Here is an 18,055-nt window from a genome sequence, read left to right as displayed (position 1 = left end):
TGCTTGAGTAACTGGTTTGAACATTAACTGAAGCCATCCTTTGTCACAGAGGCAGCCTTGTGCCTCTATGGACCTTCGGGTCTGTCAGGATGTCCAGGGTATGAACATTACAACAAACGGGTCTCTTGTGTGGCAAGTGGTTTGCTTTTTTTTATGTGACTTTGGTTGTTTAGCCGTGCTTACAAAGCAGTGGATACATGTCTTTCATTCTGGAAACTGAAACACACGGTTTGTTCTCTATTTTAATGAAAAAGCCATCACCTTAGAACGTTCGACAATTCGATCGTAATCGATACACAAGTGTGGAGCATAAAACCCGACTTATGTCGCTGTAAGTACATTGACATGCGCACATTGATCATATTGCTTATCAAAACATCTCTATGAACGACACTGTCGGCAATGGGCCGAAGTCTTGAGGGAGATACCACGATGTCGAAGAAGATCGGTCAGAAAACAAATCCTCGGTCGTTCATATAGCAGAGGGCCTTGAGCCCTGTCTTGTTCATATCTTTCTTCTGCACTTTGGGTCGCATGTGCAAAGCCTCGAAGTTCTGCACAATGGCGTTGACGTCAGTGTGTTGGCGGTGATGAGACACGGGGATGAGGCTGTGCTCCAGGCTGGTGTACCGGGGGTCCCAAGTCTTGCTCTCCACCCTCGTCCCGTACCGGTGCAGCAGCCGACGTCTGTGGCCTATGAAGCTGGCGGAGCCCGGAGTCCGTGGCGTGGACCTCTTGGAGGACGCGGAGGTGGGTTTGGAAGACGCGTTGGCCCCTGACGGTGGTCTGGTGGGCAGAGCCCCGCACGTGGACCCACCGGGCGGGTTGGGCCTGGAGGTCTTCGGGCCAGCACTGCTAACCTGGTTCTGTCCCCGTGACGTTCCTCGGGCGGCCTCTGCCGACGTCTTTCCACGCACCTTGGAGAACTGAACGTTGCGAGAGGCGGTCTCCGACAGAGGGGCAGATGGTGGCTTCGCTCGGGTCGCGTCCTTTGATACAGCGCCTGGTGTGCTTGGAGCGTTTTGAAGAGGTGCCAGAACCATCCTACCATCACCTCTGCGGGGAGCGTCAGGGGGCAGGATGGAAATGGCGGTGGCTGCAGGCGTCACCTTCCCCCGGCCCCTGCTCATCACCCACGAACTCTCCACCTCCTTCAACGGGTTTGCGGTGTTTTGTGAGTCAGCATTGTCCGTGTGTTGTGGCGTGACTGCACCCACCCACTCCCTGGCCTCCTCTGGACTGCGCTTCACCAGGTGAACTGGCCGTGGGCGCAGCCTGCCGTCACTGGATGGGGAAGAGTCTGGTGCACGTGCAGGTATGAGGCTGTGTCCACCACGGTCCCCATCTTCTCCATCTTTTGTGGAGCTTACCGGTCGTGCATGTCTCTTTGTCGACATACTCTGAGGACGTACTTGGGGGGCGGTTTTGAGCGTACTCGGCCGACGAAGGCCAAGCTGGTTGGGGTTTTTGAACGCACTCAGTTGCCGTAACTGGCTGTTCGAGGAGGATGGAAAGGCGGGATGTGTGTGGGTGAGGGCGGATGTGGTGAAGGGGCGTGGCTTGGCGGCATGTGCTGCAGTTCTGAAGGTGGCAGCACTGTTGGCACGGGCCCTCAGCATGGCCCTCGTCTTGCGCTGCATGCGGTCCGCGAACAGCTTCTTCTCGTAGGCGTTCTGCAACAGGAACTGTATGGACCACACAGAACACAGCATGAGCAGCTCATCTGGTCTCAGTGATATAACAGAAAGCAAGATAAGTCTCTGTATAAAAGTCAGTCGTGTCCGACTATGACCATCAGAACAGCAGAAGAGGCAACTGCTGTCCAAACTACCTGGGCTAGAATTTGATTACAGTGGAGAATGCCTTGCCCAAGTTACATCCCCACTCTATCGGCCAAGAGGGTTTTAGGACAGTCGGCAATGGCCAAGTAGCCCCCAAGACTGCAGCACTAAGAGCCAGTGCAGTCTTGCCTCCTAGTTTGAGAGTCATAGTCCTTCATAAAAGACTAAGCTGTAAATGAGATCCAATTGTCATGGAGAAACCATTGCTCACACAGCTCTCACTATGCTATTGGCCCAAATGTAAGCTTGTCAGTCTGTCACACACACACACACACACACACACACACATATATATATATATATATATATATATATATGGGCGCAATAGCCGAGTGGTTAAAGCGTAGGACTTTCAATCTGAGGGCCCCGCGTTCGAATCTCGGTAACGGCGCCTGGCGGAAAAAGGGTGGAGATTTTTCCGATCTCTCAGGTCAATACATGTGCAGACCTGCTAATGCCTGAACCCCCTTCGTGTGTCTACGCATGCAGAAGATCAAATACGCACGTTAAAGATCCTGTATTCCAAGAAACAAGAACATATACAGCGTGACCACCCCGGAGTTTGGCTGCCTACATGGCGGGTAAGTAAACAAAATGGTCACACACACACACACCCACACACACCCACACACACACACAAACACATACCTTGTAACGCTCCTTGGACAGCTCCCACAGCTTGGCTCTCAGCATTCTCTCCTCAGTGACGTTCTCGGTCAGCTGACCGGACATGCGGGTCACGTGACAGCACGTGCTGGGCTCGTCCGCCCTGCGCGCCCAGGCCTGCATCTCCTTCATGGCGTCGCTCTGCGTCTTGGCCAGCCTGGACTGCAGGGCTGCACGGCTGGCGGCTTGCTGGGCGCTCCTCGCTTTGGGCTGCATCCTTCAAGGGCTGCGCTGCTCTTTTCTTGTAGATTGTTTATTCATGGATTGATTTGATGGCAAAGTATTAAGCCATTGCTGGATTTGTGGAGTGAGCCAAAGCAAAGTCTCTTTTTGATATAAATATATGTTTGTGTATTTATTGATGGATGGGAGGTTAGGATCATTGATGAGTTTGTGTGGAGAGAGAGAGAGAGAGAGAGAGAGAGAGAGAGAGAGCGCTAAGTTAGCCAAAGTCCTGAGTGTGGGGCCCGTGTATCAGTTTATTGATTTATGAATTGATTAGTGGGTTGGAGGGTTAGGTCGTTTATTGAGAGAGCTGATATCATTGGTTCCTGGGCGGAGAAAATAACAACAGAACTATAAGTTTGCTGTGCGAGTCCTAGTCCTTATTGCTTTAACCAAGTTTTAAGACTGAATGGACGTAGTGGGTTTGTTATTACAAGAATCCGTTTTTATTTTTCATCCAGTGATGATGGCAAAATCAGGTATAAGCTAGAAAACAACATCAACAGGACATGATCCGTATTTGATGTTTTCAAATTACTACATATTTTTCACAGATTAGTATTTCACAGATTATTGTAGTTTGGTCATTGTCTGAACAATGCTAAGTCGGTGGTTGTAGGCTGGTGATGGTTCAGGTGTCGTTCAGTCAGTGACGCTTGAAGTGGGAATTTACGACATGTGGCAAAAAGCCACGTGGGGTTTTACGACATGTGGCAAAAAGCCACGTGGGGTTTTACGACATGCCAAAAGCCACTGAGGTCAAGCTGATCAGGGATTGGGTCTTGGTTGCGTTGTTCGAGTCGTGATACATGTCCGGGAGCGAGGTTTGTATGGCGTTCTGGGGGAAAAGGGAGATGGGGAGGAAGGTGTCTCCTGTTTGTCCTTCTGGCGTTCCGAGGGGCGGTCCTGATCGATGACGATGACCTTCTCTCTCTTTCCTTTACTCCTCAGTCGTTTCCTAGTCCTTGCCACGTTGACCACAGCTGAAGGCTGAACTGACGTGACGATACCACCGGGCCGCGTTTATCATTGAGATCTGTTGTCATTCACTGCATGGACTGCGGCCAGTGTTCCATTGCAGCCCTGCAAAGAACAAAACACAGCTAGTGTAATGGCACAGGATTAGAAGCTATATGCTTCGAAAACTTAATTTATTTGCTGTTTTTTCCCCCCTATTATTCATTTTTCAACAGTTCTCGTCTTTGTCTGCAAGTCAAACTTTAGCTACTTCTGCGATCCCTTTGTTTTCGAAGCCGAAGGTGACGAAGAAGAAAAACTACAAGAGGAAAAAGAAAAAAAATGATAGAGAATGAGAAGAAAAGAAAAAAAAAGGGAGAAGAAAAGAAGGAAGACGTTGAGTCAAAAGAAGAAGAAGAAGATTACATCAAATCATGGTGATTTATGAATGAATTAGCGCTTATCCTCGGTCGGAGACCAAGCTCTAAGTGCTCTACAAATACACAGTCATTTGCACAAAAGGCTGACTCCGTGGTTAGAGCCAACTGACGGCTGCCATTACAGGGCGTTCCTCATACATTTCCTGTGTCATTCAACCAGGTTTCAGGCACACAAACATACACATTCAGACAGACTTGCAACATTTTATGACCGTGTTGTTCATGTACCCCTCCGTTTTCCGAGGTGCGCATGCTGGGTATGTTGTTTCCATAACCCACCGAACGCTATGGATTACGTGCATATTTGAACTTCGGCTTGCGTATACACACGAATGGGGTTTCATGTACAAACAGGTCTGCACATAGGTTGACCCGGGACATCGGAAAAATCTCCACCCTGTCCCCACCAGACCGATACCGAGATATGCGTAAAGCATAGTGGAGCAGAAGAAGAAGACCGGGGCAAACGATCGAGTGGCAGCCGGTGGACTTTGATAAGCGGTGATCGAACTGATACATATCTTAGGGCCCTTCAGGTCAGTGTGACTTGGAAGCCGTCCCATCTGTTTTCTGTGCTGAAGACAACAGGTCAGGCAGGAACTGTGCATGTCTGCTGACGCCAGCACCGTGTGTATTATATTGTATGTTCTGACTGGTGCCAGCACCGTGTGTATTATATTGTATGTTCTGACTGGTGCCAGCACCGTGTGTATTATATTGTATGTTCTGACTGGTGCCAGCACCGTGTGTATTATATTGTATGTTCTGACTGGTGCACCGTGTGTATTATATTGTATGTTCTGACTGGTGCACCGTGTGTATTATATTGTATGTTCTGACTGGTGCACTGTGTGTATTATGTTGTATGTTCTGACTGGTGCACCGTGTGTATTATATTGTATGTCCTGACTGGTGCCAGCACCGTGTGTATTATGTTGTATGTTCTGACTGGTGCACCGTGTGTATTATATTGTATGTCCTGACTGGTGCCAGCACCGTGTGTATTATGTTGTATGTTCTGACTGGTGCACTGTGTGTATTATGTTGTATGTTCTGACTGGTGCACCGTGTGTATTATATTGTATGTCCTGACTGCTGCACCATGTGTATTATATTGTATATTCTGACTGGTGCCAGCACCGTGTGTATTATGTTGTATGTTCTGACTGGTGCACCGTGTGTATTATATTGTATGTTCTGACTGGTGCCAGCACCGTGTGTATTATATTGTATGTTCTGACTGGTGCACCGTGTGTATTATATTGTATGTTCTGACTGGTGCCAGCACCGTGTGTATTATATTGTATGTTCTGACTGGTGCACCGTGTGTATTATATTGTATGTTCTGACTGGTGCACCGTGTGTATTATGTTGTATGTTCTGACTGGTGCATCGTGTGTATTATATTGTATATTCTGACTGGTGCCAGCACCGTGTGTATTATGTTGTATGTTCTGACTGGTGCACCGTGTGTATTATATTGTATGTCCTGACTGGTGCCAGCACCGTGTGTATTATGTTGTATGTTCTGACTGGTGCATCGTGTGTATTATATTGTATATTCTGACTGGTGCCAGCACCGTGTGTATTATGTTGTATGTTCTGACTGGTGCATCGTGTGTATTATATTGTATATTCTGACTGGTGCCAGCACCGTGTGTATTATGTTGTATGTTCTGACTGGTGCACCGTGTGTATTATATTGTATGTCCTGACTGGTGCCAGCACCGTGTGTATTATATTGTATGTTCTGACTGGTGCATCGTGTGTATTATATTGTATATTCTGACTGGTGCCAGCACCGTGTGTATTATGTTGTATGTTCTGACTGGTGCACCGTGTGTATTATGTTGTATGTCCTGACTGGTGCCAGCATCGTGTGTATTATGTTGTATGTCCTGACTGGTGCATCGTGTGTATTATATTGTATGTTCTGACTGGTGCACCATGTGTATTATATTGTATGTTCTGACTGGTGCCAGCACCGTGTGTATTATGTTGTATGTTCTGACTGGTGCCAGCACCGTGTGTATTATATTGTATGTTCTGACTGGTGCACCGTGTGTATTATGTTGTATGTTCTGACTGGTGCACCGTGTGTATTATATTGTATGTTCTGACTGGTGCCAGCACCGTGTGTATTATATTGTATGTTCTGACTGGTGCCAGCACCGTGTGTATTATATTGTATGTTCTGACTGGTGCACCGTGTGTATTATATTGTATGTTCTGACTGGTGCACCGTGTGTATTATATTGTATGTTCTGACTGGTGCATCGTGTGTATTATATTGTATGTCCTGACTGGTGCACCGTGTGTATTATATTGTATGTTCTGACTGGTGCACCGTGTGTATTATATTGTATGTTCTGACTGGTGCATCGTGTGTATTATATTGTATGTTCTGACTGGTGCACCGTGTGTATTATATTGTATGTTCTGACTGGTGCATCGTGTGTATTATATTGTATGTTCTGACTGGTGCCAGCACCGTGTGTATTATATTGTATGTTCTGACTGGTGCATCGTGTGTATTATATTGTATGTTCTGACTGGTGCACTGTGTGTATTATATTGTATGTTCTGACTGGTGCCAGCATCGTGTGTATTATATTGTATGTTCTGACTGGTGCACTGTGTGTATTATATTGTATGTTCTGACTGGTGCCAGCATCGTGTGTATTATATTGTATGTTCTGACTGGTGCACCGTGTGTATTATATTGTATGTTCTGACTGGTGCATCGTGTGTATTATATTGTATGTTCTGACTGGTGCACCGTGTGTATTATGTTGTATGTCCTGACTGGTGCCAGCATCGTGTGTATTATGTTGTATGTCCTGACTGGTGCATCGTGTGTATTATATTGTATGTTCTGACTGGTGCACCATGTGTATTATATTGTATGTTCTGACTGGTGCACCGTGTGTATTATGTTGTATGTTCTGACTGGTGCACCGTGTGTATTATATTGTATGTCCTGACTGGTGCACCGTGTGTATTATGTTGTATGTTCTGACTGGTGCACCGTGTGTATTATATTGTATGTTCTGACTGGTGCACCGTGTGTATTATATTGTATGTTCTGACTGGTGCCAGCACCGTGTGTATTATGTTGTATGTTCTGACTGGTGCACCGTGTGTATTATGTTGTATGTCCTGACTGGTGCACCGTGTGTATTATATTGTATGTTCTGACTGCTGCACCGCTGCCTGTCAGTTTAGTCATCTATCAGTCTGTCTGTCAGTCTTCTTCTCAATTTGCCCGCCAATCGGTCAGTCTGCCCGTCAGCCCATCCGTTAGTCTGTCAGTTTATCTGTATGTATGTCTGCCAGTCTGCCTGTCAATCTGCCTAGCAGTCTGCCTGTAAGTCTTTCTGTCAGTCTGCCTGTCAGTATGTTTGTCAGTCTGCCTGTCAGTCTATCTGTCAATCTGCATGTGTTCCTCAAAGTCTGCCTACCAGTCTCTCCACCTGTCTTAATCTTCATATTGTAACTGTCAGTCCAATATGTAAGTTTGTAGAAAAAGAAAAAAGAAAAAAAGTCTGCCAATCTATCTATTGCATGTCTATTATATGATTCTGACTGTGAATATCTCTGTCGATCTGTCTGTCAGTCTGTCTGGTAGTTAGCCAATCTGCCTGTTAATCTGCTGTTAGTTTTTGTCTGTTAAGCAAGCCGAGGATAAACCCATGCCGGGCGAGCTGGTGACCGAGGTCAGAAGCCACGGATTGCAGGTGTAGTGGGGTAGGTGTGTGATCATGTTGATTACTGGGGTCACCTGAACCCGCCAGGTAAAATAGGTGTTTTGCCTGCAGGCAGAAGGCATTAATCCACCACCTAGTAGGACACAGACATCACGCACAGTGAACATTCAGTCACTGGAGAGCGTGTTTATCTGCACGTAACATTGAGTAAACACGTCCGCTGCCGCAGAATGTGTGATATACGAGCCGTGAGGTCCGCTTTGCGAGTTCCCTCCCCTCCCTCTATCTCTCTCCCTCCCCCATCCCCAACCTTCCTTGCATGGCTATATACACACAGTGTGTGTGTGTGTGTGTGTGTGTGTGTGTGTGTGTGTGTGTGTATTACATAAACAACCTATAATATTACGTTTTGTCGCAACATGTTTTATCATTTCATACATAACAATCACCAGTCAGCTTGTGTCTTTGTCTTTCTGTCTATGTCTCTCTTCCTCCCCTCCCCCATTTATATATATATATATATATATATATATATATATATATATATATACTTTTATCTCTACACAAAAGTGTTTTTTTCCTCAGAGATCAAGCGACTGTGAGGAGACACAGGTAAAACAAAGACGTTTAGTTTCCTAGATACATGTTTAAAGGGGGTAACACACAGCCTCTAAAGTCTGTGCTTATAAATTGGTACACTTAGTACCAAAATGGATACAATTTGGATATGAAGTTCGACAGTGAAATGTGTATTTCAGCTGATACTACTGATTACAGAGGAATCTTGGAAATCAGTTGGTCATGGCTATTAGTATTAAATTTAACAACGATTATTGATAGCGGCGTTTGCGCAGACTGCGTCAGTTAATCGCCGGTTTTGGTTATCCTGCTAAGCTGAACGGGACAGAGAGAGACAGAGAGAGAGAGAGGAGAGGTGGAAGGGGTAGACAGGAAGAAATACGGACAGGGGTGTGGGGGAAAGAAGGAGGGTGTCATCATGCCGTGTAGAATGCCAGAAGACACTGTGCAGAAAGACTGGGTGGCGTTCTGCCCACGGAATGCACTTCGTTTCAGTGTCGCAGCAGAAAGGAGTCACACGTCTTTTAGTTGCTGTTTGTTGAGAGCTCACAGAGTTTTTAAGCTCTTCCGTTCCAGGCGTCCAGACAGGGACTGATTTTGGGAAAGGTTCGGGAAATGTTTTAGAAAAAAGACAGATAAACAGATAAAAGTGCTTATCTTGAATTGAAAATTATTGATCGATTATCAGTTTTAAAAATATTCCTGTAAATATCGATCTCGAAAGAAAATGCACCGGGGGTACTTAGCGAAAGAGTTGTCCTAAATACAGTGTATCTACCCTGGATATTATTTTCCTACCTTGATACCGTGCGTGATTGATTCTTATGTATTCTAGCACCCCAGCCGCACACCCCCTTCTCTTTCTGTTCCTCGGCCCTCCCTTTCTACCTCCCAGCCACTCCTGGCCCCCCACCCCCACCCCCTTCTCGTTCTGTTCCTCGGCCCTCCCTCTCTACCTCCCAGCCACTCCTGGCCCCCCACCCCCCACCCCCCACCCCCTTCTCGTTCTGTTCCTCGGCACCCCCTTCTCGTTCTGTTCCTCGGCCCTCCCTCTCTACCTCCCAGCCACTCCCACCCCCCCTTCTCGTTCTGTTCCTCGGCCCTCCCTCTCTACCTCCCAGCCACTCCTGGCCCCCCACCCCCACCCCCTTCTCGTTCTGTTCCTCGGCCCTCCCTCTCTACCTCCCAGCCACTCCTGGCCCCCTACCCCCACCCCCCACCCCCTTCTCGTTCTGTTCCTCGGCCCTCCCTCTCTACCTCCCAGCCACTCCTCGCCCCCACCCCCCACCCCCCACCCCCTTCTCGTTCTGTTCCTCGGCCCTCCCTTTTTACCTCCCAGCCACTCCTGGCCCCCTACCCCCACCCCCCACTCCCTTCTCGTTCTGTTCCTCGGCCCTCCCTTTCTACCTCCCAGCCATTCCTCGCCCCCCACCCCCCACCCCCGTTCTCTTTCTGTTCCTCGGCCCTCCCTCTCTACCTCCCAGCCACTCCTGGCCCCCCACCCACCCACCCCCCACCCCCTTCTCGTTCTGTTCCTCGGCCCTCCCTTTCTACCTCCCAGCCACTCCTGGCCCCCCACCCCCCACCCCCACCCCCTTCTCGTTCTGTTCCTCGGCCCTCCCTTTCTACCTCCCAGCCACTCCTGGCCCCCCACCCCCCACCCCCCACCCCCTTCTCGTTCTGTTCCTCGGCCCTCCCTTTCTACCTCCCAGCCACTCCTCGCCCCCCACCACCTTCTCGTTCTGTTCCTCGGCCCTCCCTTTCTACCTCCCAGCCACTCCTGGCCCCCCACCCCCCACCCCCTTCTCGTTCTGTTCCTCGGCCCTCCCTCTCTACCTCCCAGCCACTCCTGGCCCCCCACCCCCCACCGCCACCCTTCTGTCTGTCTGTCTGTCTGCCTGCATGCCTGTCTGTCTGTCTGTCTCTCTTTCTCTGGTTGATTTTCCCACAACAAAGAAAGAAAACCTCACATAATTTATATTTTGCATTCCTGAAAACCATCAGACCACCGTTCCCTAGTGAAACTAGAAATAAAAGCAATCTGAACACCTGATAATTGTTTCACCACTGAAAGATAATAATTATACGGTACTATGAGCAGACAACTGAACAATTATACAGTACTCTGAGCTGAACAATTATACAGTGCCATGAGCTGAACAATTATACCATGAGCATACCGTCACCAGTTTGGTCCGTATCACCTGTTTTTAAAGGTGCGCGCGCCATAATCAGTCAGCCGTGCAAGTCATTAGTTGTACAGGTAGCGTTCTGTGCCACGCTTGGTCAGTCAAACGTGTCGTCAAGAACGGGTGGATACTTCATCCATTCCCAGGATATGTGCATGAAACGGGTGGTTTTGGAAAAGAAGGGGTTGAAGTAGGCGGTGTGTGTGTGTGTGTGTGTGTGTGTGTGTGTGTGTGTGTGTGTGTGTGTTGGAGACTAGGGTGTGAGAGTTCACAACAACATGATTGAGAGTGTGGTTTATGACAGTTTCATGTCCACTGTCACGGATGTCTCGTCACATATGCAATTTTTTTTTCTCTCCAGTTGAAACAGTCGATTTTTTCTTATATTGTGATCCTTACTGGAATTCTTTGGATAATGCAGATTAACAACAACAATAGCACAACCATCCAGTCAGTATCTTTGATGTACATTTTCATGACAACAAAAACAACAACAATACAATCCAGTCAATATCTTCGATGTACATTTTCAAAGAAAAGTTATGAATCATTATCATTATTATTACATTTTCAAAGAAAAGTTATGAATCATTATCATTATTATTACATTTTCAAAGAAAAGTTATGAATCATTATCATTATTATTCCATTTTCATGACAGAGAAAAGTTATGAATCATTATCATTGTTATTACATTTTCATGTCAAAGAAAAGTTATGAATCATTATCATTATTATTACATTTTCATGACAAAGAAAAGTTATGAATCATTATCATTATTATTACATTTTCATGACAAAGAAAAGTTATGAATCATTATCATTATTATTACATTTTCATGACAAAGAAAAGTTATGAATCATTATCATTGTTATTACATTTTCATGACAAAGAAAAGTTATGAATCATTATCATTGTTATTACATTTTCATGACAAAGAAAAGTTATGAATCATTATCATTGTTATTACATTTTCATGACAATAAAGGACAGCGATTGAAGCAGCAAATCAAAGTAAATATCACATGCCATAAAGTAAATACCACATGCCATAAAGTAAAACATCACATTGAATAAAGACGAATCTGACGAATTAGAGGGACTGATAAGTAAAGAAGAAGCTTCACAAGCATTAAAAAACATGCAAAACGACAAAAGCCCAGGAACTGACGGAATGACTGTTAATTTTTTTAAGTTCTTTTGGAGACAGCTAGGAGATTTTGTAATTCGATCACTAAATGAAGGCTTTACTAAAGGGGAAATGTCTATCACACAAAAAGAAGGACTTGTAATGTGTTTACCGAAGGGGGATAAACCTAGGGAATACTTAACAAACTGGCGACCAATTTCTCTCCTTAATGTCACTTATAAAATTGGGTCAACTTGTATTGCAAACCGGATGAAACCAGTATTACCAAAACTTATTCACGAGGACCAGACAGGGTTTATAGCAGGACGGTACATAGGAGACAATATACGAACATTGTACGACATGATAAACTACCTAGAAAAAAGAAATCTGCCTGGTCTTTTAGTCTCCATAGACTTTGAGAAAGCCTTTGACTCTGTCAATTGGAATTATATTCAAAATGTTCTGAAAGCGTTTGGTTTTGGAAAGGATATTAGTCAATGGATACATACCTTTTATAATAATATCAAAGCCTATGTGATAGTTAACGGAAAAAGGTCTCGAAGCTTCCCCATAGGCAGAGGGTGTAGACAAGGGGATCCACTATCACCATATTTATTTGTATTGTGTGCAGAGATACTAGCGTGTAAAATTCGGGAAGATGAAGAAATTAAAGGGATACAGATTTCAGACATAGAATTCAAAATAAGCCAGTTTGCAGATGACACTTCATTCACGCTTGACGGAGATAGAAAATCTTACAATAAGTTATTTGATACATTAAATTCTTTTGAAGAAATTTCAGGTTTAAAATTAAATATTGAAAAAACAGTTAATGTATGGTTAGGTAGAAATAAGAATTCAAATGTAAAGTATTTAACAGAAAAACGTATGAATTGGAATCCTAAGAAATTTAAAATCCTTGGCATTTGGTTTATGAATGATCTATCACACTTGACAGAATTTAACGTAGAAGACAAACTAATGGAAGTTAGAAATTTATTCAAGATTTGGTCTAAACGATCGTGTACACCACTAGGAAGGGTAGCTATATTAAAATCCCTCATACTGTCTAAACTAGTGTACCTGTGGATGTTGTTACCAAACCCACCAGACAGTGAAATTAAAAAACTTCAGAATATGTGTTTTGAATTTGTATGGGACAAGAAGCCGGACAAAATAAAACGAATACACTCAGTTCACAGTATTGAAAATGGGGGCATTGGATTACCAAACATACACGCATTTATACAAGCACTGAAACTGTCCTGGGTAAGGAAACTCTATGTAGGAAATTTCAAATGGAAAAGAATATTACAAACCACTTGCCCGGAAATAGCTAGGTTAAACTGTTATGGCTCAAAGAGGTTCTTAAAAGATAATTATAATAACTTTTGGAAAGACGTTATGAAAGCTTATGACAATTTCAACACACACACTGAACTAGATAACAGTAAAGAGTTATTAGCTGAACCCATCTTTTTCAATGCTAAATTTAGAATCGACAACAATCCTTTTCATTTTAAGAACTGGACTGCAAAAAATGCATTTTTCGTGCGTGATATTCTGGATGAAAACTGCCAGTTTTTAAGGCAGGAAGACTTTTTTAAGAAGTGGGGAATAAGAACGAATTACCTAAATTACCTTAGTTGCATTCAATCAATCAAAGAATACATCAGAAAAAGAAATATAATATTAGAGAATCATCACAACAATGAAAATAGTAAGGCGTTAAAAACCATTTGTGGGGTAAAAAAGGGAACACGGATTTATTACGATATAATCTTGGAGAAAAACGAAATTTTTTATATGAAAGCTTTTATGAAATGGGAAAATAGGTTAGGTACACAGATTGACTGGAAGAAAACATTGAAAAAGATAAATAGAATCAAAGAAATAAAGATGAAATGGTTTCAGCTTAGAATATGTCATGGAATTTTAGTATCAAATATTGTTCTAAAAAACATGGGTGTAGTTGACGATGACAAATGCAATTTCTGTTATATTGAAAAAGACACAGTGCAACATTATTTATGGTTTTGTCCAGTTACGCAAACCTTAATAAGCTATTGAGAGAGAAATGTGAAAACTGTGAACGACTGTCATTGAACTTTGAATTGGCATTGTTTGGAACTGATGATAAAAATACAATGGATGATACTTTAGATTTAATGTTATTATGGGCAAAATTTTTTATACACAGGAGTAGAATCAATCAAATAAAACCAACTCTGCAAGCATTCCTGCTTGACCTCAAGTATAGATACAAGTTAGAAAAGCATATACACACAATGGAAATGAATTACTGTGATTTTGTTAAAAAATGGCTACCATACTCTGTGTTGGCAATAGAACATTGAGTAAAATGAAAACTGCCATCATAATACAGTATATGAATGATGGATGTTTGATAGAATTTTTAACAATACTAGAAATGAATATACTGCAAAATTTGACATGTTTGTACATCAATTTTGATAAAAGAAGTAAGCTGCCACAGGTAATGGATAACATAATTATAACAATCCTTTAATAACATACTTTATAAAAACAGCAACAACAAACAAAAACAACAACAACTGGTGCTCCTTGAAGCTATTTCAACATGTATACATGCCATGATGTGACATTTGGTATCTTGTTTATCTTGTTCTTTATTATTTGTTATTGTTCTTCATCTTATTATTACTATTATAAGTATTATCATATTGAAAAAACCCTTGTGTCTCAACAGATTAATGTTTTTTTTCTTCTTTTTTTTCGATGATTATTGATGGACTAAATGTTTTGCTATGTGAATGTTGAATCACATTGATGTCGTGAAAAGTCAAAATATAACCTTGTGTACAAGGGAAAAACAAAACAAAACAAAAAAACAAAACAACTAAAAACAAAAAACAAACAAAAAAACCAACCAAAAACATCACATGCCATAAAGTAAATACCACATGCCATAAAGTAAATATCACATGCCATAAAGTAAATACCACATGCCATAAAGTAAAATACCACATGCCATAAAATAAAACATCACATGCCATAAAGTAAAATACCACATGCCATAAAATAAAACAGAGAAACTACCCAGCGTTTAACAGTTTTGCATACCTGCAAAATCTTCACAAAGTTGGAAATACTTTGTTCCATTGAGGAAACCTGCAAAATCTTCACAAAGTTGGAAATACTTTGTTCCATTAAGCATACCTGCAAAGTCTTCACAAAGTTGGAAATACTTTGTCACCTGCAAAGTCTTCACAAAATTGGAAATACTTTGTTCCATTAAGCATACATGCAAAGTCTTCACAAAATTGGAAATACTTTGTTCCATTAAGCATACCTGCAAAGTCTTCACAAAATTGGAAATACTTTGTTCCATTAAGCAAACCTGCAAAGTCTTCACAAAATTGGAAATACTTTGTTCCATTAAGCATACCTGCAAAGTCTTCACAAAATTGGAAATACTTTGTTCCATTAAGCAAACTCCACAGAAACCTGTAACGCTTTGGGATCAACATACATCTCAAACAGACAGTCATAACACACACACACACACACACACGCACGCACGAACACACACACACACACACGCACGAACACACACACACACATATTCAGAGTCACAGACACAGAAACACACAGAGACACAGACACAGGCAAAGAAACACAGACAGACAGGCACACACACACTGACTGACTGAAACCATTTATTGTCAGATTAACTGTTTGTTGTACTGACATTTTCGCAACCATTTGAATAAAATATTAACTGAGCAACACAAGGAAATTCTGATTTGAGAAAGGTATGATTTAAAAAAAAAAAAAAATCAAACAAACAAACAAACAAACAAACATACAAACAAACATATTTAACAAATCAAGGTACACACACACACACACACACACACACACACACACACACTAACATACACACACACACACTAACACACACACAAATACAAAGAGAAATACAAATATTTATAATTATCTCCAATGCAGACTGACAGCCATACAAGTAACAGATAATTGTGTGCATATATATATATATATATATATATATATATAGATATATAGATATATAGATATATATATATACAGACGTACATACGCATATCTACCTCTGCGTACTCACACACAGAGACACAGACAGACAGACAGACACACACACACACACACACACGCACACACACACACACACAAACACACACACACAACCACATATAACACCACGCTCCATCTAATATTACTTAAAGGGAAAAGACTTAAAACTTGAGCACACACACACACACACACACACACACACACACATACACACATACACACACACACAGACCAGGTAATGCCCCACAGAATAAAATTTACGTATCTCATTCAACTCTACACCCGAGCCATGATTTGGCTTTGAAATTCCCTTCACTAAAACGGTTTCCACAGTCCTGCATTTGTTTCAACCGCAAGGAAAGGGAGCAAACTTCTATCGTATTTCTGGCTGTGTCCACACGTATCAATCTGGAGAAACAAAACGGTCTATTTCAGCATAAAATCATTTTCTGCGTTTTTTTTTTTTTTTTAGGGAATCCGGCTGCTGAGGCTTTAAACTTTCCTAGAACAAACTTTATGAATTCCGATTGACAGCAAAATCATACACCAGTTAATGTTCAGGTTCCTCGATGGAATCATCGAAATCCAGAAAAGCTAGCAGTATCATCGATCATGTACAAACAATCCCAACTCCAAAAATACAACTCTCTGTAGGACCAGGAAAGATCCATATTTGACATTCTAAACAGATAAAACATCTAGCCAGTTTCTATATTTCGATACAATTGACCGTAATCTTTGGACTTATCTGGAGTAAAAAAAATAAAAAAAATAAAAAATAAGAGAGAGAGCGAGAGCGAGAGAGAGAGAGAGCGAGATAAATAAAATAAAACAAACAAACAAAAAACAAACAAAAAAAGAATACACGTGGCGTGTTGACAATAACGAAACTCACCCAGGTCGACACGAACACACGAATAAACCCGTTTCATTTCGTTTCCAGCCTTAAAATACTTAACACAGTATCAACATTACAATCACAAACCAATACAAGGAACTGACAGTCACTCGACAAACGAACAGACAGGCCATTGATAGTTCTGAAACCAACCTCTCAGGACCAGTCAGCCCCGAACAGACGACGCGGAGGTATAGACAGCGATACGAGTTCAGGTGACGACCAAACAATTCCCTGCAGACTGGATGGTTCAGGCCACAAAGCAATACTACTAAGCGGACCGGGGGACGGAGCGAGCTGTTCATGACACCTGACGTTGATAAGATCTGCTACCTACCTAGCTAGTCGGCGGGAGGCCCAAGAAGGCCCTGTGCCCTGTTCCCTGTCTCTGTCTCCGATTGGTGGCCGGGGGGTGGGGGTGGGAGTGTGGAGTGGATCGCCAAGAAGTTCCCTGTCTTTGTCTCCGATTGGTGGCCGGGGGGGGGGTGGGGGTGGGGTGGGAGTGTGGGGTGGATCGGTTGTCTCAGAGGCCAGGTAGGCAGTACTGGCGTGATTTGGCATTAGTTAGTGGTGGTGTTGGTTTATTCTTTATATATATATATATATATATATATAGAGAGAGAGAGAGAGAGAGAGAGAGAGTAGTAGTAGCAGTATCGGAGGGCTGAGACAATAGGTTGGTGCTGTGCGCGTGCTCATCTACAAGTTTGATCAGTTGTCGCCTCTGACATATGTCATGTCAGTCGGGTCTTTCATGTCTCTTTGATTTGTTTGTGTGCGGTTTGGCGTGCGTGTTTTCTGTACCTCTCCCTCCTTTTCTGTTTGTGCACGTGCGCGACCGCGCGCATGTGTGTGTATGTGTATATGCGGATGGTCGTGCGCGTTTGCGTGTGTGTATGCATGTACGCGGATGGGCGCGCGTGCGTGTGCGTGTGCGTGTGAACATCTGTGTGTATACGTGCGTGCATGCATGTGTGTGAGTGCGTGCCTCTGTGTGTGTGTGTGTGTGTGTGTGTGTGTGTGTGTGTGTGTGTGTGTGTGTGTGATCACTTGCATATTGATCTTCAAACCACTCAATGGTCAAAGAGTTAAACAATTTTCGGGTTTGAATCTAGTATTGGCGCATGGTCGGTTAAGTGAGGAATTATTCAACTATTAATTAAAAAAAAAAAAAAAAGATAGAAAGAGAAGAAAATCATTATGATCTTCTCATCTCACAAGTCAACAGTTGTGCCAAACCTGCTGATATCTAAATCCCATTCTTTTGTATTCACGTACAGGAAATCAAACTATATGTACGTTAAAACAACAACAACAACCACAACA

The 18,055-nt window shown here is 43.1% G+C and overlaps 1 protein-coding gene across 3 annotated transcripts; it reads right to left on the bottom strand.

Moving 5' to 3' along the window:
* Positions 1–224: 224 nt before the first annotated feature.
* On the bottom strand, positions 225–17,079 carry LOC143294431 (uncharacterized). Of its 3 annotated transcripts, none has more exons than XM_076605995.1 (3): positions 16,883–17,079; positions 2,490–3,815; positions 225–1,673 (listed from the first exon to the last, which is right to left on the bottom strand). In XM_076605995.1, the coding sequence occupies exons 2-3, from the start codon at positions 2,721–2,723 to the stop codon at positions 450–452; spliced, it is 1,458 nt and encodes a 485-aa protein (XP_076462110.1). In that variant the 5' UTR covers positions 2,724–3,815; positions 16,883–17,079; the 3' UTR covers positions 225–449. The 3 variants fall into 3 exon arrangements, with proteins under 3 accessions (XP_076462110.1, XP_076462007.1, XP_076462051.1); XM_076605892.1 differs by having other exon boundaries at positions 225–1,685; positions 16,883–17,077; XM_076605936.1 differs by lacking the exon at positions 16,883–17,079 and adding an exon at positions 14,842–14,861 and having other exon boundaries at positions 225–1,685.
* Between the last annotated feature and the right edge of the window lie 976 nt (positions 17,080–18,055).

Source organism: Babylonia areolata, chromosome 1 (assembly GCF_041734735.1).
Source record: "Babylonia areolata isolate BAREFJ2019XMU chromosome 1, ASM4173473v1, whole genome shotgun sequence".
NCBI classification, from domain to species: domain Eukaryota; kingdom Metazoa; phylum Mollusca; class Gastropoda; order Neogastropoda; family Buccinidae; genus Babylonia; species Babylonia areolata.
This window is presented reverse-complemented; position numbering and strand designations above follow the sequence as displayed.

Bases quoted from the DNA above. Each gene is read 5' to 3' on its own strand.
- LOC143294431 (XM_076605892.1), bottom strand. From the start codon at position 2,723: ATGCAGCCCAAAGCGAGGAGCGCCCAGCAAGCCGCCAGCCGTGCAGCC. The intron at 1,686-2,489 runs GTATGTGTTTGT...TGGTCCATACAG, and splicing joins TGTCCAAGGAGCGTTACAAG to TTCCTGTTGCAGAACGCCTA.